Here is a 27,126-nt window from a genome sequence, read left to right as displayed (position 1 = left end):
AAGTGTGTAGAGGTGTTACGAGCCCTTCAATGACCTTGAAACTCCCCGCGCATTACGATTGCACCAGAGGCCTGCAGACCACACACAGAGTATGCTGAGCACAAGACTCCATAAAGACAATTTGTCTGCCTCTTACAGTGGATTATAAAAGCTGTGTTTGCTGACCTTATTCTAAAAAAAAAAAAAAAAAGTGGCATTCGCTTGGTTGCCCTAGTGATCCTTTGTCTCTAAAGCAGCGTGCATAGTTAAGATTTGCATTAGCCAAAACAATCTTTTGTGATCGCGGGATCAAATTTAGAGTGTGGACGATGGTCCTCGGCTATTGCAGACATGGTTGTTAGTGGTGTTGGCAGTTAAGTTTGCGTCTGGGTAAGATTCTACCCTACAGTCCTGTACAAATCAGTCTTGGGTCTTTCCTCTGTGTGCTGTCATCTCTAGAGCTATAGTGAGGGTTTCTCTTGGATGGATGGATTGCGGTGGGGGGGGGGAGGGGTTCTGTTTGAAAGTCCCGAGGAGACAGCCAAAGCAAAAAATCCTGAAATTATGGACAGAGATGGTCAATGAGATGAAAATAACTCCAAGTTGATGCAAGATTAGCTTCCATAAATTTGCAAAGTCTACTTTAGGGGACCCAGTAGAAAACCTCAAAGGGAAATTCAGCTAACGTGAATGGGTGGACAGCAGCCTCTCAAACTGCTAAGTTTCCAATAGGTTGTAGTAAATCACACCCACACTATCTGGCCAATCACAATGCTTTGTGCTGTAAGAGGGTGTTGTGATTTGACAACTGTTCCCTAAGATGATTCCTGCTGGGTCCCCTAAAGTAGATTAGCGCCCAAGTGTGCATATAAAATTTACATAATCTTGCATCAACTCAAAATTATTTGCGTCTTATTGACCATCCCCTTACTATGGAAAAGGGCGGGGGGTTTTAGCAACATTTACATTGGCTGTTGCGGCTTATTTGGAGATAGTTTTGCAGGAAAGTATTCACACTAAAACCAGTTTTATTATGAGAGAAACAAAATGTAAAAATGTGAGCTCCTAACCTCTAGCTCCGTGTCGGAATCAGACAAGCGGTGAAGATTTACGCTGTGCGCTGTGAATGGCGTCACCAGGGTGAGAGGGGGACTATGCCCTGCACAGCTACAACAATGGATGCCGCATAGCTTGTCAGAGATAAGCAGCATCCGCACTACAAAGCGGCCAGCTCATATCCAATCCATCCCCATTACTGGCCTGACATCGCCTCTCTTGTCTCTCAAATGCAATTCAGCCCTCTTGGTTACCATCATGCTAGGAAAAAAAGGAGGAATTTCTAAGCCCATTTTCCAAGCCTGAGTAAAGGCCAACCTTTCTAAATGTCACGCGTCCTACCAAAGCATAACAATTTAAAATGGACCCACCAGCTTTACAATAACTACGCAAAAACAAAAACATACAATATTTCACTATATGGGCTTGCTCTCTTTTAATCAAACAGTAAGATTAAGGCTGGGTTCACAGTGGGACGTTGCATTGTGTTCCCCATTCAACAGAAACGCAACAAAAAAGTGGTAGCACACATTACGGCCACGTTGTCACATACAGTAGGTACAGTGAAGCATACAGACAATGAAAAGTATGCTTCTCTACAGACCCGAGACTTCCTCCAGCCTTCCCCGGCCTGACTGCTCCCTTGACTTCCTCCGCCGCCTCTTCGTTCATCCAGGAGCGTTCTGTGCCTGCGCAGTAGTAATGCATTGGCGGCGAATGCTCCCTGCTACCAAAGCACGGCAGGGGAAGCGCATGCAGCCAGACTGCGCCGACTGGCCCTGGCTGGACAACTTACCGGGCCCATTGCGGATGAACGGAGAGGTGGCAGAGGACTATGAGGAAGCAATCAGGCCGGAGGGGGTTGGAGGAAGCCCCAGATATGTAAACATTTTCTCTCCTGCCCCATCTCATTTACACTTTAATAATAAATATATTTTTTTCTCTCCTCTAATTCTGAAATGGGAATAATATTCAGGACTAAAAACATAACTGTGCACTGAATCCCTTTGGTATTGGAGAACGGACAATTGTAAATCCCATTTACATATGATCAAGTCAATGCTATAATCAGGCTGGGAGCACACTAGGCAGTGCAGAAAACCATGCGCTTTCAGCACTGTGCATTCATTTTTTTATTTTTTTTAGCGTTTTTGTATGCACTTGTGTTTCACCTATGCTTTATGTGTTTTGCATTTGCATTCTTTAAAATATTCTCAATAAAGTTAAATACAGTAGCAAATTTGAAAAAAAAAACCAAGCAAACAAACAAAAAAAACCATGTAAGAACACATTTCCCTGCGTCTCCATTGAGATACAAATTGTGCGTTTTACATGCGTTTTTCAAAATTATTCAAGTGCATTTAAAAAAAAAAAAAAAAAAATCACAATGGAAAACGCACATATATGCAGTTTTATACGCGGGCCAGATTTTCATAGCGGCAAAAACACAAGCGATTCCTGCAACGTTAGCGTTTCTTCCTGGTGTCTTCCCTGCCCCGCTGGGACATGGAGAATGCTGACAAATGCAGACCCTGAAACCCGGTACACCTCCCCTCCCAGCTTCATTAGCCACCGCCGACACAAACACAAGTGTGGAGTAAAGATTTCTGCATAGCAATTAAAAGGCAATCAATAAACCTGAGAATGCAGCATGTTTGTAACATGTGGCTGGGATGGAAGGTAGGCGGGTTCTCTTACATCACTGGGAAATCCAGGGAGCCTTCATCCATAATTCATCACTGTGAGCCCTGCATTGCAGCTGCTGAACTGCTCATTAAACCAACATTCTCAAGGAAAGAAAAAAAATCATCTCTATTCCAAACACCAGGTACCTGAGCCCCGCTCACTAGTCCTGGTCTGCTATGAATAGATCCTTTTAGGAGATGGAAAAATATGAAATGCCTGCCTGGCAAACAGCCTAGTGAAATAGGGCAAATGTGTCTCGCAGTCAATAGGCTGCTCTGTAGTAAAGCGAAGCCTAGCCCTGAGCTATTCTACATTTAAGAGCAACCTACTTCTGGCGAGTCGCATCAACTTCAAACCAGACGCTACAGACACAATATCCACAGGCACATTTATAGGGTTGGTTCACACTGCAAGAGCTTTTTTAAGAGCTTGTGATTTTATATACTCGTGCTAATGTAATGCTAGGAGTCTGTTCTCACTTCAGGGATGTGAGGTTATAAAAATCACCCATAGCAATGCATTAGCAAGAGCATTTCAAATCACTAGTGCTAAAAAAGCTCTTGCAGTGTGAACCAGGCCTAAAGGTTCATACACACGGGGCACAACTGTCGCCACAAACACGTGGCACGCGCATGTCTGGGCGACAGTTGCCCCGTGTGTATGAGGCGCGCACCCCGAACTATCGCTGGAGACAGCAGTTGCCGTGCGATTGAAAAGTTCAATCGCCGGCAACTTCTGTCTCAGCAACTGTCGCTAGTCCACCACGCGTACTGCGTATGTATGTGCGGACTAGCGACAGCTACCCACAGCCAGAAGGGAGCTTCCAGCGGGGGGGGCGAACCTTCGGCGACAGCTTCCGCCGCGTCTGCCTGTTGGGCAGAGACGTGTAGACAGCTGTCGCCAAGCTGTTGCGCACACGTCTCCTGTGTGCTAGCAACAGCAACAACGGGGCCTCGTGTGTATGAGGCCTTAGGGCTGGAACCCACTAGAGCGTTTTTATGGGCATTTAGGGATCGATTGAAATCGCTAGCGATTTCCCTAAAGCAGGGCCAGATTTACCATAAGGCACATGCCTACAGGCGCCTGATGATAGAAAGGCAGCTCATCCCCCTCACCAAGTGCCTCCCTCCCTCCTTACTTATACAGAATCCCCAGCACAGTGTAAGGGCCCATTTACACTAGAAGCACTTTTCTGAGAGTTTTGCGTTTGATTAGTGGTTTTTTAAAAAAAAATATCGCTTATATTCACTTTCATTAAAATCGCGGTAAAAATCGTTAAAAAAAAAGTAATCTCTGCCATTTTCACGTACGCGATTGCGGCAATTTTTCCGCGATTTTTATGAAAGTGAATGGGAGCAATTTTAAAAACCGCTAATCCATCGCAAAACGCTCAGAAAAGTGGTTCTAGTGTGAATGGGCCCTCAATGTGAGGTTGCTCACCTGGGTCTCGGCATTCCACTGATAAGATCTCCCTTCAGGTTGGGGCACCTCTGGCTACTTAATACTGAGGTTCCTCTAGCTAACTAATACTTGGGGCACCTCTAGCTACTTAATATTGAGGGTACTTCTGGCTCCCGAATACTAAGAGGCACTGGTAGATACCTATAAAAGGCAAGAGAAGTAATGGGCCAGCCAGCACGCTTGTGGTGAGGTTCAGTGGGTGCTTGTAGATTCATGGAGGGTGCCAGGACATCTGTGCCTATAGGCTCCTGTGAGGTAAATCCGGGCCTGCCCTAAAGGCTTTGCCAATGTAAGTGGATGGGACTGAATCCACTGGAGCGATTGCAATTAGGGGAATCGCAATCGAAAGACATTTTGGGAGTGTTCGTGTTCCAATGTAAAGTATTGAAGCGCTGGCAAATCCCTAAATCGCTAATCACAATCACTGGCAAATAGCTTACACTTTTTATAATCGGTACCAAAATTGCCGGAAAATGCTCATGAAGCCGCTTAGGGCTCTTTCACACTTGCAGCTGATCGGTGCATTTTGAAGGATCACTCCTAGGATGCGGTAAGCAGGATAACATGAAAGTCTATTTGACTTCACATCAGACAAAGCGTTCCAGAGCATTACGTTGTAGCGCATCTGGGAGCTTTAAATCGTCCAGCTGCTGCGTTTTTCCGTCAGGTGAATTAGAACTAGCGCCGGTGATATGCGTCAAACCGCAACTTCCCAACGTCATGCTGTAATTCATAACGCATGCATGAAATCGCGTTTGTTCATGCGCTAGCTCGTGTGAAAGCGCCCTCACCAAACACTAATTTAAAATGCCAGCGATTGCCATTTGCGACTTGTAGTGAGTTCCTAGCCTTAGGGCTGGATCACACTGCAAGAGCTTTTACTAAGCGCTTGTGATTTGAGCAGTGTGATTTTATAAAAATCCCCCACAGCATTGCATTAGCAAGAACTGTTCAAATCACTAGCACTAAAAGCTCTTGCAGTGTGAACCAGGCCTAACTTTTACTAAACAAAAACATAACATCACAGAAAGCCCAACTAGATTAAAATGGAGACAGGGGTTAGGAATGATAATCTTACTATAAAATGTAATCCCGGCCCTCCTGTGCCTGGAAATAGAATGAATGGTCCGGCAGCCTATTGACCAATATCTCGCAGACGGAAATTTGATAACTTAATGGTTTGCGTGTGAGCCAAGCAGATTGGACAACAGTTGGGTCTTACTTCTTGCCATCTGCTCTGACATAAGACCCACCCAGATATTTAAGCCTAAAACCACATTAACCTTCTAGCGACAAATGTATGGATCCTGAGCACGCCATCCACAGCCTGAGAATTCCTTCATTTTCACACTCACAGTTTTATAGAAGGGAAGACTGTAAAGATATGGTGCATCCTGGAAGGCTTCCCTAATATGTTAAATCTGTGCATGTAAAGCCAGTGCATCAAAAAAAAAAAAAAAATACAACTGATGCAGAAACTCTGTGTACACCAGTATGTAAAAAAAAAAAAAACTAAATTTTGTGCGCTTGCCGAAATTCTAAGGCCTAAATGAAGAATGTTCACATATAGTGTCAGGCCTGGAACCCGCTACAAATTGCAAAAACTGCTAGCGTTTTTCATTAGAGTTTTGTACGCAATTTCATGAGCATTTTCCGGTGATTTTGGTAGCCATTTTAAAAAGCTTAAGCTTTTTGCCAGCGATTGGGATAGCGATTTGCAATTAGCGATTTTAATTCTGATTATTATTATTTTTAACAGTTTGCAGTAATTTAAAATTGCACACAAATCACTATGTGTAGCAATTTATGGGCTATTTGCCAGGGCTTATATACCAGCACTTTACATATAATTGCAAACGCTCCAAAAATACTGCATGTCCTGTGATTGCGATTTTGTTCACTGTAATCTCTACTGTGGAATTTGTTACTTTTATTTACATTGGCAGTGCGTTTAGGGAAATCGCTAGCCATTTAAAGCGCTCCCTAAGGGCCCGTTCACACCTGATTCCCGCTCACGGCAAACTGCTAGCGGTTCTGCAAGAACCGCTACACAATGTAGAGAGTGGCAGTGTTCTCACTGCCACGGTTGCGGTTAGCGATAACCGCAACCGCGCTGCATGCAGCGGTTTGCCGGCGACGAGCGTTCCGCGATTTGCGATCGTGATTAGCGTGCATAGCACGCTAATCGCGATCGCTCCAAAACCGCTGCAGTGTCCAGTGATTTTTCCGCGCTAACTGCGGGAAAATCACTCCCGTTCTGCGATTTTAAGTGTGAACGGGCCCTAAACGTTTAAAAAAGCGCTCTAGTGGGTTCCAAGCCTAACTGCGTTTGCCATGGAGTTCAGAAGACTGGGTAGTAGATCTGTGAAAACATTCCCTCTAGTGAAAGTTTATAATTGAATGCAAAGTTTGCCCTTGAACATTTTAGACAATACAATGTGATGAAAATTAAAATGTCAATGACAACAAGAAACATCAGCACTGCTCTCTGCTCTGCAATCCGTATTACACAACCACCATCATATTGTAACTGCTATGGTCTGTCCTAGCATTCCACTTTGCACACCCATTTTAAATCGTGCAGGCGCTGTGTACAGCAATTCTTTGGCCGATTCGGATTACCTCTGATTACACGTGCTGTACAGTAAACTGTACAGTGCTTCCAAATTAGCGCAAGAAGGTTGAGGGTGAATATATGCACCTTATGAAAAAAAAACACAGAGACAACGGGAGACAAGATGGTGCAGTACGTCACAGAGATTGATGAATAAATTAAATGGTGTTGAATTGATACTCACAAAGGCGGGTTGCAGAAGGGCAACCAACCACTGCAGGCAGGAGCAGATGTAGAACTAAAATATAGATAAATGAGGTGGCTTACCTCAATGATGACACACACACACATAGAAATGGATATTAGTGAAAATAAGCACAGGCAACGCGTTTCGTGGGAACTCGCCCACTTCCTCAGGCCAGATAAAGTGCCACTAAATGCCGGTAACCGAGAGGCGCCTTGAATCCGGCTACCGGCATTTAGTGGCACTTTATCTGGCCTGAGGAAGTGGGCGAGTTCCCACAAAACGCATTGCCTGTACTTTTTTCACTAATAAATATCCATTTCTATATGGGTGTGTCATCATTGAGGTAAGCCACCTCATTTATTTATATTTTAGTTGCTTTTAATGCATTTTATTTACCTTGGGTGCCTCTTTACCCCTTTCTACTTCCAATTAGCGGTTCTTTTTAAAAAAACACTTACTAGGTGACTCGATGTCTGTCTTTCATTTGTAGCTCCACCCCCTAATGGAAGAAGTCATAGGAGCTTTTCCAGTACCAATCAGAGGCCTGTGACCTCTTCTGCTGAGGGTGGGGCTATGGGCAGAAGCCGGAATTTGGGACACTTAGTAAATATAATTAACTTTCTTTAAAAACCACAATGCTTGGCCCCCAAATTGCTGCAAAATCGCTTTAAAAATTATTTTGCAGCACTTCTATACAGAGCATTGAGCGCAAACGCGCCCAAAACGCTCTGTAGGCTATTACCCTTATTGAATAAGCTATCCCGCTACAAAGTATAGCATTGCCCGGAGGCTCAACAACATTCCCATTTAGCAATTAAAATCCTCTTTCAAAGAGACTAGGGAGCTAATTATTCTTGACATTAGCCAGCGGTATAATTAACGACAACAGCAGCAGTCTTAGGAGTCAGTAGGCAAAATGTTATATATTGGAAATCTGGTAGTTTGATTGAATCTGGTAGAAATGGCTGCCGCCAAACGATTCCAGATCTACCAATCTGAGCCTGAAATTGATCGATTGGGTCAATCATGTGGATAGAAAATGGAGGCAGGTTGGGAGCTGGTCGCTAGTGACGTTGATTGTGGGCCAACTGGTGCAGCAGCGGAGCTACCCTAACCTGTCCACCGATGCTTCCTCCCGTGTCTTCTCTACACCACTGGGGCTTCTCCCGGTCTCTTCACTCCCGGTGAGCCGTGTATTATGTGCCAAACACTAGAGACTGAATACTAGAGGCCTCTAGTGGTCCCTTAAGGCAAGGATTAACTCCCTCTGTAGATTTCCTCAAAACATTCACTGTTGGTTGCACTTGAGGACAGGGTTGGGAAGCCCTGCCGTAAGACACGTGGCACAGTGCTCCTAGTGTGTGGTCCTGGGGAACACAGCTACCCAGGAGTGAAGAGACAGGGAGAAGCCCTGGTGATGGAGAGAGGGCTGTGGAGTCAGTCGGAGTCATTTTTGGGTACCCGAGTCGGTGGTTTCATAAACTGAGGAGTCGGTGTCAGATGATTTTTGTACCAACTCCACAGCCCTGGATGGAGAAAAGACACAGGAGAAAACGCCGGACAGGTGAGGGTAGACCCTTTGCCCCTACACTCCGCATGGCCCAGGAGTTAGGGGAGGAGGCGGGAGCTGAGAGACCTGAGGGCCAGACAGGCATTGCACATTGATTTTGAATAGGTTTCATGCTGGAATTTATTGAAGATCTGTGTTCAGGGAGTGGATGGATTTGATCAGATAGATCCCCCTCTGATCAGATAATGAGAAGAATCTACCTCTGTTGGCCACATCAATCTGTTTATGAGCAAGGAACCAAAACTTTTTGTTGTTATGAAAACCAAACCTGCCCAAATTCTGTTTTACGTGTTAAAAGCATCTGCAGATGTTACTGTGAAGTAGGTTAGTAGCGGTTTCTATGAATGAACTTCCGCTTTAATAAAAGCTAATTCGCTTGTACGCAATGACTCCATTTAGCTGTGGCATACGTTTATTAAACAGACCTAAGACAAAGCAAAATGGATTATCCTGGGGGAAATCTGTAATAACTTCCAGCTTCCGCACAGAAAATATCAAAGTTCAAATCAGAGCAGCTGTAAGAGGAATCGCTCAGCCTTCTAAGGTTATACAGTGCAGAGGCAGGAAAGGGGCATGCTGTGTGGCTCCATCCATACACACATACAGCTACTTGTACAAGGCACAAACACACAAATTCTCTGTGGTTTCTTTTTTCTTCACTGACAAAGTTTGGAACATTCTAGGATCAGCAGCAGTAACAGTGTAGTCACAGCCTCTACACATCAGCAGCATCAGTGTGGTCACAGCCTCTACCCATCAGTAGCACCAGTGTGGTCACATCCTCTACACATCAGCAGCATCAATGTGGTCACAGCCTCTACACATCAGAAGCATCAGTGTGGCCACAACCTCTACCCATCAGTAGCATCAGTGTGGTCACACCCTCTACACATCAGAAGCATCAGTGTGGCCACAACCTCTACCCATCAGTAGCATCAGTGTGGTCACACACTCTACACATCAGCAGCATTAATGTGGTCACAGCCTTTATCCATCAGGAGTATCAAAGTGGTCACAGATTCCCTCCTCAAAAAATCTATAATATAGTAAAATTATCATGGAAGATCAACCCCTCCCCAAGAAGGGACTGGTATTCTCCCCTCCCACTCACTGGGCAGACCAGATTCCAATCTCCCCCTCCCACCTTCAAGACCCAGCAGAGTTGGGAGAGGGACTGAAGACCCAGCACAGTTGGGAGAGAGACTGAAGACCCAGCACAGTTGGGAGAGGGACAGAAGACCCAGCACAGTTGGGAGAGGGACTGAAGACCCAGCACAGTTGGGAGAGGGACTGAAGACCCAGCACAGTTGGGAGAGGGACTGAAGACCCAGCACAGTTGGGAGAGGGACTGAAGACCCAGCACAGTTGGGAGAGAGACTGAAGACCCAGCACAGTTGGGAGAGAGACTGAAGACCCAGCACAGTTGGGAAAGAGACTGAAGGCCCAGCACAGTTGGGAGAGAGACTGAAGACCCAGCACAGTTGGGAAGAGAGACTGAAGACCCAGCACAGTTTGGAAGAGAGACTGAAGACCCAGCACAGTTGGGAAGAGATTGAAGACCCAGCACAGTTGGGAGAGAGACTGAAGACCCAGCACAGTTGGGAGAGAGACTGAAGACCCAGCACAGTTGGGGGAGAGACTGAAGACCCAGCACAGTTGGGAGAGAGACTGAAGGCCCAGCACAGTTGGGAGAGAGACTGAAGACCCAGCCCAGTTGGGAGAGAGACTGAAGACCCAGCACAGTTGGGAAGAGAGACTGAAGACCCAGAACAGTTGGGAAGAGAGATTGAAGACCCAGCACAGTTGGGGGAGAGACTGAAGACCCAGCACAGTTGGGAGAGAGACTGAAGACCCATCACAGTTGGGAGAGAGACTGAAGACCCAGCACAGTTGGGAGAGAGACTGAAGACCTATCACAGTTGGGAGAGAGAGTGAAGACCCAGCACAGTTGGGAGAGAGAGTGAAGACGCAGCACAGTTGGGAGAGAGATTGAGACATAGTTCAGTTGGAAGAGAGAATGAAGACCCAGCACAGTTGGGAGAGAGACTGAGACATAGTTCAGTTGGGAGAGAGATTGAGACATAGTTCAGTTGGGAGAGAGAATGAAGACCCAGCACAGTTGGGAGAGAGAATGAAGACCCAGCACAGTTGGGAGAGAGAATGAAGACCCAGCACAGTTGGGAGAGAGAATGAAGACCCAGCACAGTTGGGAGAGAGAGAATGAAGACCCAGAACAGTTAGGAGAGAGATTGACAGGAGGTCCGTACCGCTCCCCACACAATCACATGCTGCATCTCAGGATCCTTTGCATGAGGAGTGCCAAGTGCAAACCATATCCTTACATTTTTCATAGGCAATCAATTGCACCCCACAACTCTATGCTATACTGTGGCATCAATCTGAAAATTCTCTACCCACTAGAAAAAGAAAGTGATAGGATTTTTTACCAAGAGGTAATAGAAAGCAACAGAGAACCCCTGTTTTGGAAGGAGACAGGTCTGGAACATTGTTTAGGCTTTTATCTGTGGACCCACTGTGAGACTTCCACACTCTTCCCCACTGTTAGGAGTTCCTCTCTGAAGTGCAACTCAACCAAATCTCAGGTACATAATCAGATACCCAAGAAGAGGAAAGCCTCTGCATCTTAACGAGGCTTCCCTCGATGTCCTCTTGTCCCCCATCGCAGAGCGCGGACCTTCAAGAAATTACCAATAAGGGCTTGTCAGTAATCTGATCAGCACCCTACTCCTCTTCAGCACGAGCGCTGGCGTACTGCACCTGCTTAGGTGCGGCTGGAGTCGCTCATGCTACAGTACAAACAGGATTGTTCCAGAAGAGAAGTGCAGCCCCGTTCAGCTGGAGGGTCCGCTAGCAGCAACCGGGGACCAGAGGACAGCGAGGGAAGCTTCATTAAGTTCCAGGGTCTTCCCTCTCCTTAGGGAAGGGTCTAATTTTTATATAATGTTTGTCCTTGGGTTCTCTTTAAAGTATAGCTGTCGGGCAGAAAATCAAAAATCAATTCTTTATTTCTTGGTAAACAAGTAATAAGGATGCTAACCAGGCAATCCAAAAGTTAAAATCACTATTACTTTCCTTGCAGATAAAGGATCATTCCCCAGTTTACCTGACTCTTATTTGGCACGCACAAAATTTGGTACACACAAAGGAACTCGCAGGGCATGCTGGGTTGTGCTTTTTTGCTTCTCTACTTCCCCTCAGACTTATCTAATGCAGCCCGATTGTCTGAAGCCTCTTTCCCTCCCACACCTCTGTTCCTCTCGGATTGGCCAATATTTCTCCTGCTGAGACAATGCACTTTCTATAGTGAAGGGCGGGCAATGCATACACTATCAGGCAGAGGAGAGTAAGGGAGGAAATGACATCAGGATTGGCTTCAAAATAGCTACAGTTAACATGGGAAATGTTAAGAAGGATTTTCTTTTTTTTGTTAACTGTAGGAAAAAAAAAAATCACTAAAATCAAAAACGTGGACAGTGCAATACATGTGTTATGTCAGTTGAGCAAGTATTTATGTACTGGTGTTTTTGTTATTTTTGTAAGATAGTATGGCTGACAGCTCCTCTTTAAAGAGGAACTTTAACCAAGGATTGAACTTCATCCCAATAAATAACGGATCCCCCCTTTACCACAAGAAATCTTTACCTTTCCTCAAATAGATCAATGAGGAAGGGGGGGGGATCTCTATGGCTGATATTGTGGTGAAACCCCTCCCAGAGTGTGAAGTCAGGACCCTGGTCCTGACAGTTTGCTGTCTGTGAGCCTCATTGCATTGTGGGAAATCATGGCTTTTACCAATTGCCAAGCAAGCAATATCTCCCTCTGTGCACAGAACTCTCAGTAACGAACATTCCGCACAGATCACCTGGCAGAACTAAAGATGTCACCACCAGTGATACATTTCAGAATGTAAATCAGAGAGAGGAAAGATTTTACAATGGGCAAACACTAAATCTACAAATGAATGTTGTAAAAAGGAAGCAATTTTATTGATGTTATTTTCACTACAGTTCCTCTGTAAGGTATGAAAGAAAATGAAGGATACTCTCCCATGGAGAGCAGAAGAATGTTTGTCTCCTGAATATGAATGAATAAACACCCCACATCACCCCTGCTAGATAATCTCTGGGAACGCTAAGAGGATTTGTCTATTACTCTGCCACCTCCAACTTAATCCCAACAAATTCAACTTCATGATTAATGAGCGAGCCAACCGTTCCTGCCATAAAACCCAATAACAGCCGGTCTACAGCAGCAGCATTTCTTAATATCGCGGAATCACACAGGAATATCAGTCTGTTTCCATAGGAGAGGGCCGCGGCTGCTGACTTCCTGATATGCCCGGATTTTCCACAGATGTTTAATTACAGATTTCCACAGCTGTTCAAGCAGAAGATACAAACTACATCCATTACCTCCCAAAGCATTGTACTGTCCCAGAGTCCTATCCTATGGGCATCACAAGTGGAAATAGTGGTTAGCACGCTCGCCTTGCAGCACTGGGTTCCCGATTCCACTATCTGCAAGGAGTTTGTATGTTCTCCCTGTGTCTGTGTGGGTTTCCTCCGGGCACTCTGGTTCCCCCCCACATCCCAGAAACATACAGATAAGTGAATTGGCCCTAGACTACGATACATACATAGACACATGACTATGATAGGGATTAGATTGTTAGCCCCTCTGAGGGACTGTTAAGTGACAAGACAATATACTGTGTACAATGCTGCAGAAGATGTCTGCGCTACACATAATAATAATAATAAGTTGCCATGGTCAGAACGTTTGCCTTACGTACACACCATGCAATTTTCTGGTCGATTTACCTGCCAGATGGATTATTTCCAACATGTACGATCTGAATTTTGATCTTTTTTAATCGTTTTTTCGAACATTTTTCCAATCAATTTCAAATCGATCAAAATTCAGATCGGACATGTTGGAAATAATCGATCTAGTATGTAAATCTGCCACAAAATTGTATGGTGTGTACCTAGCATAGAACATTTTTTGTCCACCATCTATAATTATATTACATACAGTTTATTTGCTGTGTGAGGCCCACACTTCGAATGCAGATGAAGTTTGTTCTGGTAGAAAGGCTAAGCTTGTGCGTCTCCGACCGCATAACCCAACGAGATCTCAGGAAAAAGCAATAAAAGCACATCATCATCGTCTACAAAACCAACACTTAAAAAACCTGGAAAGGCTCCACAAACGACTGACTTTTGGCAACAGACGAGGCAAGAATAACTGCTGAACACTGCTCTGCGCTGTCGGAAAAACTTGCATCATATTTTTATACCACATCTACCTATTTTTAGAGACCGTTAAATAAAAATAAGCGAATTTCAAAGTGAGCAGATGGTTGCAGGATTTGTCTGAAAACAAGAGTAACTGTAGACCGACTCTCAGATGATTAGACAGGGGGGCTTTGTACAGAGGGCTGCCCTGCCTGCTGCAAGTGTTAATACCTACTAATCTTTATTATTGAATATACTGTACATTATTATACTGTAAACAGTGTAACAGAAACTGTAACCCTTTCTGTTCAGCTCTATGCACTGCAAGGATTAAAAAGATACCGTAATGATATATAGTAGAATGAAGGAAATTATTAGGATATCCTGTTTTACATTAAATACAGCAAAGTCCCCGTTATCCGGAACTCAGGCAACCGGAAGTCTCAACTAACCAGCATGCCTGAGGGGAGAACAGTTTCTTCATAGCTCCCACCGAGGCTCCTCATTGGTCCACTAAGTGGATCAATGGAAATCTTCCTAGGAATTCTCAGAAAAATTCTCATTGGTTCATCTGAAGGACCAATGAGGAGCAGTGGGGGGGGGGGGGGGGGGGGGGAACACACCTGTGAGGATGCGTTGTCAAGGCTTCAAAGTTGCCTATCACCAATCATAAATGGAGGAGAAAGGTGGTGGTGGCGGTCTCAGTGGGTTAGCGGAAGCTGGCGTAAAGCGACGGTGCCAGGATGTAGAAACGAGTCAGGTGAGTGGCAGGGAGCTTTGTGGACTGTGGTGGAAAGCAATGATCTCTCGAGGGATGGAGGACGCACTGCCGTAGACTGGAGGTCAGCACCACAGCACAAAACCTCGCTCCCCATCACCCAACACATAGGTGCATCGCTCATGTGAATAGCTATTATTTGAGTAACACTCTTTACACTCGGACATCGCTCAGGTGGAGCCAGCAATTGGCGGTAAATCCTGAGCGATATCAGTATAGAAGTAGCTCGACAACGCATGTGACTGCAATATCAGAAGTGCTTATTCACATTGACACAACTTCCTATGATGCTCAGTCTATCCACCAGGGCCGGTGCTTCCATATAGGTAATTTGGGCCATTGCCCATGACCCCAAACCCCCTTGGCTAAACAGCTCTATAGTACTGTAATCAGGAAGCTAAAATGTAACAAAGACCCCACATTCATTTTTGCCCTAGCAACATTTTACCTAAACCCGTCCCTGAATGCCGCCAAAGACATCTCGTAGCCGGACCTCTGTGCTATGCAGATTTCTAAAGCAAGCTTTCTTTCACCCCCTGTGCTTAGCGGGATTTCGCAGAACTTCTAATTCCCATTTTCCATTACCAAGCACAATTCTCCTTAAGAATATTCCTCCCCCTTTGCACCGTGACATGTGAAATAAAGAAAAAAACTTGCCCTTTAAAGTCCCGACAAAATGACTCCGACTTGTCCGTAGATAAGATAGAGTCATTAATATGAACCGGAGAGATGTAGAAAGCTTAAAAGGAGGAGGCCTAATCCTGCTGCCATTGCTTTGCATATATTATATTGGTTATGAAATGAAGATGCCGAGCTGCCACTTCTTGATAAGGTGCACTTAAATTTCCTCTTTGATCGCAACTCTGCTCAGTGTTCACTTCAGGAAAATCTAACCTTACAGAGGATAAACAGCGTGTTCTGCTGTATGCCTGGGCATCACCTACAGATCTGCAAGGAAAGTATCAGAATTTCCATAGCACGGGCATCTCTGCCAGCATTTTTTTTATAATCTTTATATATAAAAGTGTGTATGTATGCGTGTCGTCATCCCTTAAAATTGCCTTGACAGATTTCAATCAAAAAATGATATACAGATTCCTTTCTACTTGGCATGAAATGTTCTGGGGGTCTCGCGTCCCACCTGCACACCTGTTTTTCAGATTTCACCCATTCACGTCAATGGAAAAAATGTAAAAGGCTGCCACAATGAAGCCAGAGTACCCAAACTTGGCACAGTTGGTTACAAATTCAGGGAAAGTGGACATGACATAAAAACAGCCAATTTCACCCATTCATTTTAAATTGGAAAATGTAAACTGAAGCCATTCTGAAGGTGGCCATACACTGGTCGATTTGCCATTAGATTCGACCAAAAGATAGATCCCTCTCTGATCGAATCTGATCAGAGAGGGATTGTATGGCCACCTTTACTGCAAACAGATTGTGAATAGATTTCAGCCTGAAACCGATCACAATCTGTGGAGCTGCCGCTGCTGCCGCCCCCCCCCCCCCCCCCTTCCCCTGCATACATTACCTGCTCCGCCCGCGCGAGTCCCCTGGTCCACCACTGTCTTCTCCGCCTGGTCCCGGCATCTTCTCCGGGAAAATCGTTAGGTGTATGGGCCCCTTTACAATGTTAATCGCAGGGTTGTCAAACTTGGCACACTTGGTCACTGGGTGACTGGGGTTATTATTCAAGATAGTGGGTGGAGCCTACAACAGCCAATCAAAATTTACCTATTGATTTCCAAGGAATTATTTAAACTGCTGCCATTCTTACACTGTTAATGGCAGAGGCCTCACACCTGCTACACGCAGTCATTGGATAACTTGGGTTAAAATTCAGGGAAAAAAGGGGTGGAGCCACACAGCCAAACATACTGGTTTCAATGGGAAAATATAAATTATTGATGCCAAGGCCAACAAACCGCACAAACTTGGTCATTAGTGACTGCGTGTCAAGGTTAGAAAAAGTTGACGAAGCCAAAGAAACACTAAAATTATACCCGAGCAACACCGGGTTATCAGCTAGTCTAGTTATACAACATTGAAGGTTTAAATGCTACAGGACACAACATTCTTTGGAGCAGGCATCTGCAGACATCCGGAATGAAGAATAGGAGATGGAATGAAGCCTGGTACACAGATGTGCAGGTTTTTATATTCTTTGCATGTTGGTGACCGGGAAATGAAAAGACGCGGGCCTAGGTGCATGGAAGGGGCTGTGGAGGAGCAGAGCTGGAACAATGCCAGGCACAGCTCCCATTCACGGAAAGTAGTGACTAGCTGAGGAAATGCAACCCAGTCAGTGGGCTTTCCTTGTGTGGAGTCGGGACAGCATCTCAAGGGTGTCAATGGAAACACTGAGCCACTATCTGATGTCTGCACTAACAGTTAAATTCAGCACTTCCTCTCTGCTCGAAAAGATACTCAACAGCATAATAACATTTAAAGAAAAGCATTTTTTGTTACAGCTGATACAAATCCTGTAATAGATCTGCAGTGGGTATACTTCCTGCTTTCATGGAGGAAGATATATTGTTAACATCCTGAGTTTACAAAATAGCTGCTGTGCTGAGGCAGCAGAGATTCCTGAGCTAACACAGCTGAGAGATCAAATTAAAGAGTCTGTAGAATCTGTATTGTTAAAATCGCTCAAAAGTAAACATACCAGTGCGTTAGGGGACATCTCCTATTACCCTCTGTCACAATTTCGCCACTCCTCGCCGCATTAAAAGTGGTTAAAAACAGTTTTAAAAAGTTTGTTTGTAAACAAACAAAATGGCCACCAAAACAGGAAGTAGGTTGATGTACAGTATGTCCACACATAGAAAATACATCCATACACAAGCAGGCTGTATACAGCCTTCCTTTTGAATCTCGAGATCATTTGTGTGTTTCTTTCCCCCATGCACTGAAGTTTCAGGCTGCTCTTTTCTTCCTGCAAACAGCTTTGCCCTTGTTTGTAAATCCTCAGTATGTGAAAGCCCAGCCAGCTCAGAGGACGATTTATCCAGCTTGTAAAAGATAAGAGAGAGAAGAGAGAAGCTGCTCTAATCCTAAATAACACACAGGCAGTCTGCATAAAGGGGAGTTCATAGCAGAACCACAACACTGAAGAACTTGGCAGCCTTCCAGACACAGGCCGACAAGTCTGACAGGGGAAAGATACATTGATTTATTACAGAGATGGTGATAGTAGAACGTGCTGCAGTAAGCCAGAACACATTAGAATAGCTTTTGGAACTTGTAGGATGATAAAAAACAGGATGCAATTTTTGTTACGGAGTCTCTTTAAGGTGGGGATTAGACACAGATGAGGGCGGATTAGACAGGCCAAACTCTTGAAATACATACAAGGTGCATTTCTCTAGGTTTTCCTTTTGTCCTGTGCAATAGTTCATGTCACTTTAAATAAGATAATCTGATATTTACATATTAACCACTTCAGACTCAAGCCTTTACAGCCCTAGTACAACCTTCATTTTTCTTGTATACATAGGATAGTAAATCTGCCAGAGACTTGCCCCATCTCCATGCACCTAGCCATATCAGCGGTGGGACCTCTGAAACTCGTGACCGCGCTCCAGTATGAGAATAAGCTCAGGTGCAGGATGGCTCCCACCTGCACAGTAGCAGGAAGCCTCCACTTGGGCATGAGCCCGTTTGGCTCTGTGCTAGTGTGCAGGTGAGAGCTGCCTGCACCTGCCTGCTCTGTGCTAGTGTGCAGGTGAGAGCTGCCTGCACCTGCCTGCTCTGTACTAGTGTGCAGGTGAGAGCTGCCTGCACCTGCCTGCTCTGTACTAGTGTGCAGGTGAGAGCTGCCTGCACCTGCCTGCTCTGTACTAGTGTGCAGGTGAGAGCTGCCTGCACCTGCCTGCTCTGTACTAGTGTGCAGGTGAGAGCTGCCTGCACCTGCCTGCTCTGTACTAGTGTGCAGGTGAGAGCTGCCTGCACCTGCCTGCTCTGTACTAGTGTGCAGGTGAGAGCTGCCTGCACCTGCCTGCTCTGTACTAGTGTGCAGGTGAGAGCTGCCTGCACCTGCCTGCTCTGTACTAGTGTGCAGGTGAGAGCTGCCTGCACCTGCCTGCTCTGTACTAGTGTGCAGGTGAGAGCTGCCTGCACCTGCCTGCTCTGTACTAGTGTGCAGGTGAGAGCTGCCTGCACCTGCCTGCTCTGTACTAGTGTGCAGGTGAGAGCTGCCTGCACCTGCCTGCTCTGTACTAGTGTGCAGGTGAGAGCTGCCTGCACCTGCCTGCTCTGTACTAGTGTGCAGGTGAGAGCTGCCTGCACCTGCCTGCTCTGTACTAGTGTGCAGGTGAAAGCTGCCTGCACCTGCCTGCTCTGTGCTAGTGTGCAGGTGAGACCTGCCTGCACCTGCCTCCTCTGTGCTAGTGTGCAGGTGAGACCTGCCTGCACCTGCCTCCTCTGTGCTAGTGTGCAGGTGAGAGCTGCCTGCACCTGCCTCCTCTGTGCTAGTGTGCAGGTGAGAGCTGCCTGCACCTGCCTGCTCTGTGCTAGTGTGCAGGTGAGAGCTGCCTGCACCTGCCTGCTCTGTGCTAGTGTGCAGGTGAGAGCTGCCTGCACCTGCCTGCTCTGTGCTAGTGTGCAGGTGAGAGCTGCCTGCACCTGCCTGCTCTGTGCTAGTGTGCAGGTGAGAGCTGCCTGCACCTGCCTGCTCTGTGCTAGTGTGCAGGTGAGACCTGCCTGCACCTGCCTCCTCTGTGCTAGTGTGCAGGTGAGACCTGCCTGCACCTGCCTCCTCTGTGCTAGTGTGCAGGTGAGAGCTGCCTGCACCTGCCTGCTCTGTACTAGTGTGCAGGTGAGAGCTGCCTGCACCTGCCTGCTCTGTGCTAGTGTGCAGGTGAGAGCTGCCTGCACCTGCCTGCTCTGTGCTAGTGTGCAGGTGAGAGCTGCCTGCACCTGCCTGCTCTGTGCTAGTGTGCAGGTGAGAGCTGCCTGCACCTGCCTGCTCTGTACTAGTGTGCAGGTGAGAGCTGCCTGCACCTGCCTGCTCTGTACCAGTGTGCAGGTGAGAGCTGCCTGCATAGTGCAGCCAGTTTCGGGAAGGGGGAGGTCCTAGTACTGGAACCTGGTAGGAGGTCAAATCTCTAAAGCCTCATACACACGATGCACAAAAGGAGGCAAGCGTCTGATCGCCGCCGCTCTGTGTGGCCGAGCGGGGGGGCTCCGCCCTTCCGCAGCGATTCCCAGCCTCCCTGTCCTTCCCTCCCTCCCCTCCTTCCTATGGGCGGGCAGGGCTGTGGAGTCGGAGTCGTGGAGTCGGAGTCGTGGAGTCGGGCAATTTTGGGTGCCTGGAGTCGGAGTCGGGAAAAAATGCACCGACTCCGACTCCTAATGAATTTGTAACTGTAATTAAAATAGAAAATATGATAAAATGTTCTATTTCTCAGATAATAGTCATTAAAAATAATGTGTATATATACAGTATATATACAGTAATAGCTGTGCTTAGTCCACAAAAATGAAATAAACCAATCAAAATTAGTTACTTGTGCTGCTTCAATAAAGCAGTCCCCGTATTTTTAAGGTCAGATATACATATCTGATTGTGACTGTATATATGATGTGTACACAGGAATCTCATATATACTAAATAACATCTATGCTGTAAGAATAAAGCCTGATGTGTAGCTGTGTCAATAATAGAGATGGTCAACAAGATGGAAATAATTCTGCATTGATGCTGATTTATGCAAATGTATGTACTCCCTTTGCTGATGAAATCAAATAATTTGATATGTTGTTAAAATTTGGTTTGGTGACTACAAATTAAAGGGTAACTGAGACGGATGAAAAGTAAAGTTTTATACATACCTGGGGCTTCCTCCAGCCCCCTTCAGGCTAATCAGTCCCTCGCTGTCCTCCACCACCCGGATCTTCTGCTACGAGTCCTGGTAATTCAGCCAGTCAGCGCTGTCCGGCCGCATGCCGCTCCCACAGCCTGGAACATTCTGCACCTGCGCAATAGTGCTGCACAGGTGTAGTATGCTCCTGGCGGCGGAGTGTGTGCATGCGCACTATGCCCGACTGGCTCAAGTACCTGGACTCATAGCAGAAGATCCAGGTGGTGGAGGAGGACAACGAGGGACTGATTATCCTGAAGGCGGCTGGAGGAAGCCCCAGTTATGTATAAAACTTTAATTTCATTAGTCTCAGGTTTACTTTGTTACACAGTAGTACTATACTCTACATATGCACTCCCCACAGAGCTGCAGGGAATCCACTGAGAATGCTGTGCACATTGAACACAGAGGTGTTGTCTGTTTACAATCTCCTCATTCCCCTGCAGAGTACCTGCACATCATTCTTACATGTACCCACACTTACATTGCCTAGGGCCTGATAGATGTTCTTTGTTCCGGTTTGTACCTTTTACAAGTACTCTTACCAAGGACTAGTTTTAGTCTAAAGGGAATAAATATAGTAGTCTAAGTATCCTCACTTCAGTTGTCTTGTAAAATTCCTAAGCGTTGGCAGTTAAGAGACGAATTTCATGTTACATACTTTTAATCAACAAAATTGTAATATGCAAATTAGAGGAGTCGGAGTCGAGGAGTCGGAGTCGGTGGAATCCTAAACTGAGGAGTCGGAGTTTTGGACCGACTCCACAGCCCTGTGGGCGGGCACAGGACGGCGATCCGTTGTGCGCCGCCTCTGATAGGCTTCAGCCTATCAGATGCCGGCGATCGTCGATCTCCTTTACGGCGCTGCTGCGCCACAGCGCCGTATGATGTAAACACAGGGGATTTCTTCCCCGCGTGTTTACATTTAGCCTGCCAGCCGCGATCGGAGGCTCGCAGGCTGTTCACGGAGACACCCTCCGTTTCCATGGAAACACCACTTCGACCTGCCGACGCCCATCGGCGTTAGGCGGTCGGTAAGTGGTTAATTTTTTTGCATGCAAAAAGTGTACCTTTTTACCTATAAAGCATAATTACTATAACATACTTTACTATAAATGGAAAGCGCTCAATGGTGGGCTTTTAATACAAACTATTTAAAGCAAAAAATAAACTTCTAAGATAATGGATTGTATGTGTAGTACAGCTAAGAAATAGAACATCAGTAGCAAAGAAAAGAGTCTCATATTGTTTTCCAGTACAGGAAGAGTTAAAAGAAAAAACTTCAGTTATCTATGCAATAGAGCTTCTCTGAGCTATTTGACCAATTTGGGTCAAATGCAGTCTTGTTTTCTAAAGCAATTAACAGCCAAGAAACAGTGAGAAACAGCTTGTGATAAGATTTTACTACAGGACCGTTCAAAGGGTCATTATTTCTGCTTTGTTTTATAGCTTAAAAGACAGAGTGTGGTTTTAAAACTGCAACTGTGAAAGAAAAATGCAATGTTATAAAATAAAAAAATAAATAAAAAAAGCTATATAGCTGAAAACACAAATCAGACTCTCTTCTCTGCTACTAATCTCTCTAGATCAGGGGTCCACAAACATTTTGGGTCGAGGGCCGGGTCAACATACTTCAGACTGCTGGGGGGGCTGGAGTATACATAAGATGATATATGATGTCTTTGCAGGCCAGACAGTGAGGCATACCCAGGTGACAACCTGCAGTCCAATTGGACAGCAGTGTCACCTGATGTGGAATTTGATTGGAAACCAGCTAAATTAAATATGCGGACCATCAATATTTAAAGATGTAGCTGACCGCATCTATAAGTAATACATTTTGCGTGTGGGGGCCGGTAAAAAAAGCCTCAGGGGGCCACATTCGGCCAGCGGGCCTTAGTTTGAGGACCACTGCTCTAGAGTGTAAGTCTTCAGCAGGGTCCTCCTTATGTCTCCTACCTGATCATGCACCTCCATTACCGTACACCCAACCTATGGATCTGAGTGAACTAAACTTGCCTAATCCCCATGCTCCCATCCAGTGACTGACTGAGCATTGCCTGGTACTCAGTCATACTGCGCTGCGTGATCTGGTTTGCATGTATTCCTGTATTGTCTTTGATAGAACGTGCCTTGCTTAGCTCCACCCTCAAATTCCCAAGTTGCCCATGCGTGTGATCTTCTGCGCAGGAGAACAAAAGTGAAGTACACCCTAAGTACAACGTTAATGCTCTGTTTTATGTATTTGAAAACGGTATATATAGACAGTCAGTGAATGCAGGATTTTACAGTCCAATCAGCCGCTTAAACATTTCAGTGTGTTTTCAGACCAATCAGATACTTTTTACAGGATGGCATACATGTTTGGCTAGTTTCTCATATTTACATACACAATAGCAATGCTTTCTACTTTAATTTAGTATGTTTGGCTACCTGACTAGTTTGTCATATTTACATACACAATAGCAAACACCCATATAAACAATGCATTCTAGCTTTCATAAGTGGTCACAAGATCAATACGTATCTCCTTTAACAAGCATTTAACAGACTTGATCAACAACACTGAATTACACAGAGAGATTTTCAACAATGCACGCTTGTTGTGTGAAGGATAAGAAATTCCTATTGTCTCTAAAGGTAAATCATTTGTTCTTTTAACAGGTAATATAATTAATAGAAAAAGACTGGTCCCTAATGAATCAATATAAAACTAAGAAAAATAATAGAATAATTTATATTACTCTCAGTCTTATTGCTGTATGTCACCCCTAAATATTGTCTGTAACCTTAAAGTGAACCTCCAGACTAAAAATCTACTCGGCAGCACTGAAAAGGCTTGGTGTTTTTTTAACAGGTTCACAGCATCAGAACTTTGTTTTTCTTACCAAAGCCTCATTTTTAGCTGTGCAGAAGCTAAACTCCGCCCCATCAAAGAAAACTGCCCAGGCATTTTTCCCCTGATGCCGTGCAAAGCATGATGGGATTTCTGATGTTGTTCTTGTTGCCTAACAACTGGGAGGTGTAATCAGGACACAGGACAGTTGGAAATGTGTCTCATGCTCCCTGTCACCTCCTTTCAACCAAAAAGATGGCTGCCCCCATGAAATCACAAACATTTGCCTGTTCTTTTAAAACACTGTGCGTAAGAGATTATATTACCGATCTATTTTAATTAACATAACAAATGTAACTTAACGACAGTAGGTTTGTTTAGGCTGGAGTTCCTCTTTAACTAATGTACAGCGCTGCGTAATATGTTGGCGCTTTATAAATACAATAAATAAATACTAATGTTCTATTCATTATCCTTACTACCAGGGCTGTGGAGTCGGAGTCGTGGAGTCGGGCAATTTTGGGTGCCTGGAGTCGGAGTCGGGAAAAAATGCACCGACTCCGACTCCTAATGAATTTGTAACTGTAATTAAAATAGAAAATATGATAAAATGTTCTATTTCTCAGATAATAGTCATTAAAAATAATGTATATATACAGTATATATACAGTAATAGCTGTGCTTAGTCCACAAAAATGAAATAAACCAATCAAAATTAGTTACTTCTGCTGCTTCAATAAAGCAGTCCTCGTATTTTTAAGGTCAGATATACATATCTGATTGTGACTGTATATATGATGTGTACACAGGAATCTCTTATATATACTAAATAACATCTATGCTGTAAGAATAAAGCCTGATGTGTAGCTGTGTCACTAATAGAGATGGTCAACGAGATGGAAATAATTCTGCATTGATGCTGATTTATGCAAATGTATGCACTCCCTTTGCTCATGAAATCAAATAATTTGATATATTATTAAAATTTGGTTTGGTGACTACAAATTAAAGGGTAACTGAGACGGATGAAAAGTAAAGTTTTATACATACCTGGGGCTTCCTCCAGCCCCCTTCAGGCTAATCAGTGCCTCGCTGTCCTCCACCACCCGGATCTTCTGCTATGAGTCCTGGTAATTCAGCCAGCCAGCGCTGTCCAGCCGCATGCCGCTCCCACAGCCAGGAACATTCTGCACCTGCGCAATAGTGCTGCACAGGTGTAGTATGCTCCTGGCGGCGGAGTGTGTGCATGCGCACTACGCCTGACTGGCTCAAGTACCTGGACTCATAGCAGAAGATCCGGGTGGTGGAGGAGGACAACGAGGGACTGATTATCCTGAAGGCGGCTGGAGGAAGCCCCAGGTATGTATAAAACTTTAATTTTTTTTTTTTTTTTTTTTTTTTTTCATCTCCTAATTTAAGATTTTATTTTATCTTACCAGTAATTCTAATTTTATTCTTTTATTTAAGAATGTATAAAAAGTCTATAAATGTGCTCAGCATGAATTTGCAGCCAGTTCATAAGTGACTCAAAGCTTGACATTATAATCACTAAATTCCAAAGACAACAGGGTCAGCATAAACTTTTGCCTGGTGCATGCTTCTTGGCTTTTAAGCTACTTTCTCATAGGCCATACATACAGTATATCGTGTGACACAACATCAAAAATGGAAAAAGTTCTGCCCAAAATATTGTGTTCAATCGAGCCCCAGAGGTAGGATAGAAGGCCGCATTGCGAATAGGGACAGGCCTGACATCTTCCATAGACACCATGGGCACCGTCTCCGTGAGCAATTGCTCCAAATGTAAAAGAGACTTGGTGTCCCTAAAAGTCTGGATGTCAGGCAGTCCCTCCTTCCTTATCTCCGACCGCCTTTCCTCCGCATTTTCTGCCTCAGAGAAATGTTTCCTAAGAAGGACCGATCTAACAAATCTATTTACATCTCGGATAGTAGAAAATAGGTCAAAATGGTGGGTAGGAGCAAAGGAGGGACCCCGGGAAAGAACAGCAATCTCTTCTGTCGAAAGAACAATGGCAGAAAGATTTACCACTGAATGTGAGACACAGGGACTCCCGGGGACCCTGCGATGCTTCAGACCCGCTCGTCTGGTGTGACCCTTCCTTTTCTTTTGTTGTATTACTTCGGCTTCTTGTAATAAGAATGGGAAGGTGGAATGTGACCGTTTTTTGGTGGTACAGTAGGAATGGAGGGAATAGAAGGGACCGGCCCACCCCCAGAAGCCCCTTGTTGACCCGAGGCATCCGACCACTCTGATTGGGAGTCGGAGGTCTCGGGAGAACTAAAGGCCACCTTTTTGGTTGGCCTGGGTTTAGGCGAGGTAACTGTTATCACTTGAATTCCCTTCCCCTTTTTTCTGTTTTTGTTTAGTTTTCAGGTTTTGATTGACCGGTGTCTTTTCTAATCAATTAATTTCTGATATTGCTGTATCAAGTATTGTTTGTATCCTTTTCATATGCATTAATTTGGTTTTAATTAAGGGGAATACTATTGATTCCTTCCTTACATTTTAGCCACACCTACCACCACTCTTGAGTGTGAACCAGTAAAAGATTGTGATTGGATTCACCTGTGTTGGGGGTGGGTTTTAGACTTTCTATTCACTGTGTCTTTTTAACATGTCTTTTTAACATGAACTTGTGCTATGATTAAGGACCTGTGAGTCCCAAACATGTCAGCTCCATGACTGGATGGCTTTTTACCTGTATCAATAAAGTTGAACTCGATTGAACACAAGATTTTGTGCTGAACTTTTTCTGTTTTTTTTTTTTTTGTAACACTGTTTTTATTAAACAAATATTGTACCATACAAACATTTGAAATTGTCAGCAAATGTCCATTTCAACAAAAAGGCATATATTCTGTCTATAATACAATAAAATTGGAGATATGAAAAATGGGTTATCGTGTGAGTTTGTATTGTCCTACATTTCCATTTATCCATGAGACAATAAAAACAAAAACAAAAAAGAAAAAGAAAAAGAAATAACATGCTATTACAATAGAAGTTAAGTTAAAACCTGAGTATTTGTTCCTGTGGTCTGTTGTTCATCAATTTGGAAAGGAAAGCGTAACATTACTAGCGTGAGCTGTGCCCCACTAAGGAGGAGTAGAAAGAAAGAATCATGGATCATTATGATGTATGTTAGTTAGGCCATTCATGGTAATCTGTGGGATCCCAATAAGAATTTGTTTCCCGTCTGGTATCCCTTAGGTCGTTTCAATGAAGGTTAGAAGGTGAAGACACATATCAGGGAGGGAAGTAGTTGAGAAAGTACGTCTCCCATGGGTCCCATATTTGTTTAAATCTCTCTTCCGTATCTCTCAGAAGAGAAGTGAGATATTCCATAACCTTAGTCCAATTAATTTTTGTAGTAACTTCAGAAATTGTAGGAGAGAGGGGTTTACGCCAATGGGATGCTATAGATAGTCTAGTAGCTGTTAGTATATGTGTAATCAGTCTCATCACATGCTTCTTTATTCCTGGTATCGGTTTACCTAGGATCATATAGAGGGGGTCTAAAGGAATATTAGTATTTGTTACCCTTGCTATTAATGATTGAATCTCTACCCATAGTGGTTGAAGAATTGGACAATACCAGAATATATGCTCTAGAGAGCCTATCTGATTACATCCCCTCCAGCATTGATTGGGTACATCCGGATATATTTTTGATAATACTTCCGGTGTTCTATACCACCGAAAAATCAACTTATAAATGTTTTCCTTTACTTGTGTGCATATTGATGTTTTTTTCGCATTCTCCCATATTGAAACCCAGTCTTCCAATTCTAAGGATTGTCCAAGAGCTTGTT

General features: G+C 44.6%; 1 protein-coding gene across 8 annotated transcripts in view; it reads right to left on the bottom strand.

Moving 5' to 3' along the window:
* CCDC88A (coiled-coil domain containing 88A) overlaps positions 1 to 27,126 on the bottom strand; it is a 270,112-nt gene that overhangs the window by 178,600 nt on the left and 64,386 nt on the right. Inside the window, exon 1 of one of the 8 annotated variants that reach the window (XM_068232540.1) lies at positions 2,734 to 2,767. The exons of the other annotated variants lie outside the window; for them this stretch is intronic. Within the exon in view, the coding sequence (XP_068088641.1) occupies positions 2,734 to 2,765 (32 nt within the window). The 5' untranslated portion in view covers positions 2,766 to 2,767. Of the gene's footprint in view, positions 1 to 2,733; positions 2,768 to 27,126 lie in introns of those variants that run through there. 8 annotated transcript variants of the gene reach the window in all.

The sequence above is a fragment of the Hyperolius riggenbachi genome, chromosome 4 (genome assembly GCF_040937935.1).
Source record: "Hyperolius riggenbachi isolate aHypRig1 chromosome 4, aHypRig1.pri, whole genome shotgun sequence".
Lineage (NCBI taxonomy): Eukaryota > Metazoa > Chordata > Amphibia > Anura > Hyperoliidae > Hyperolius > Hyperolius riggenbachi.
The sequence above is the reverse complement of the archived record's forward strand: the minus strand, read 5'-3'. Positions and strand labels throughout refer to the sequence as shown.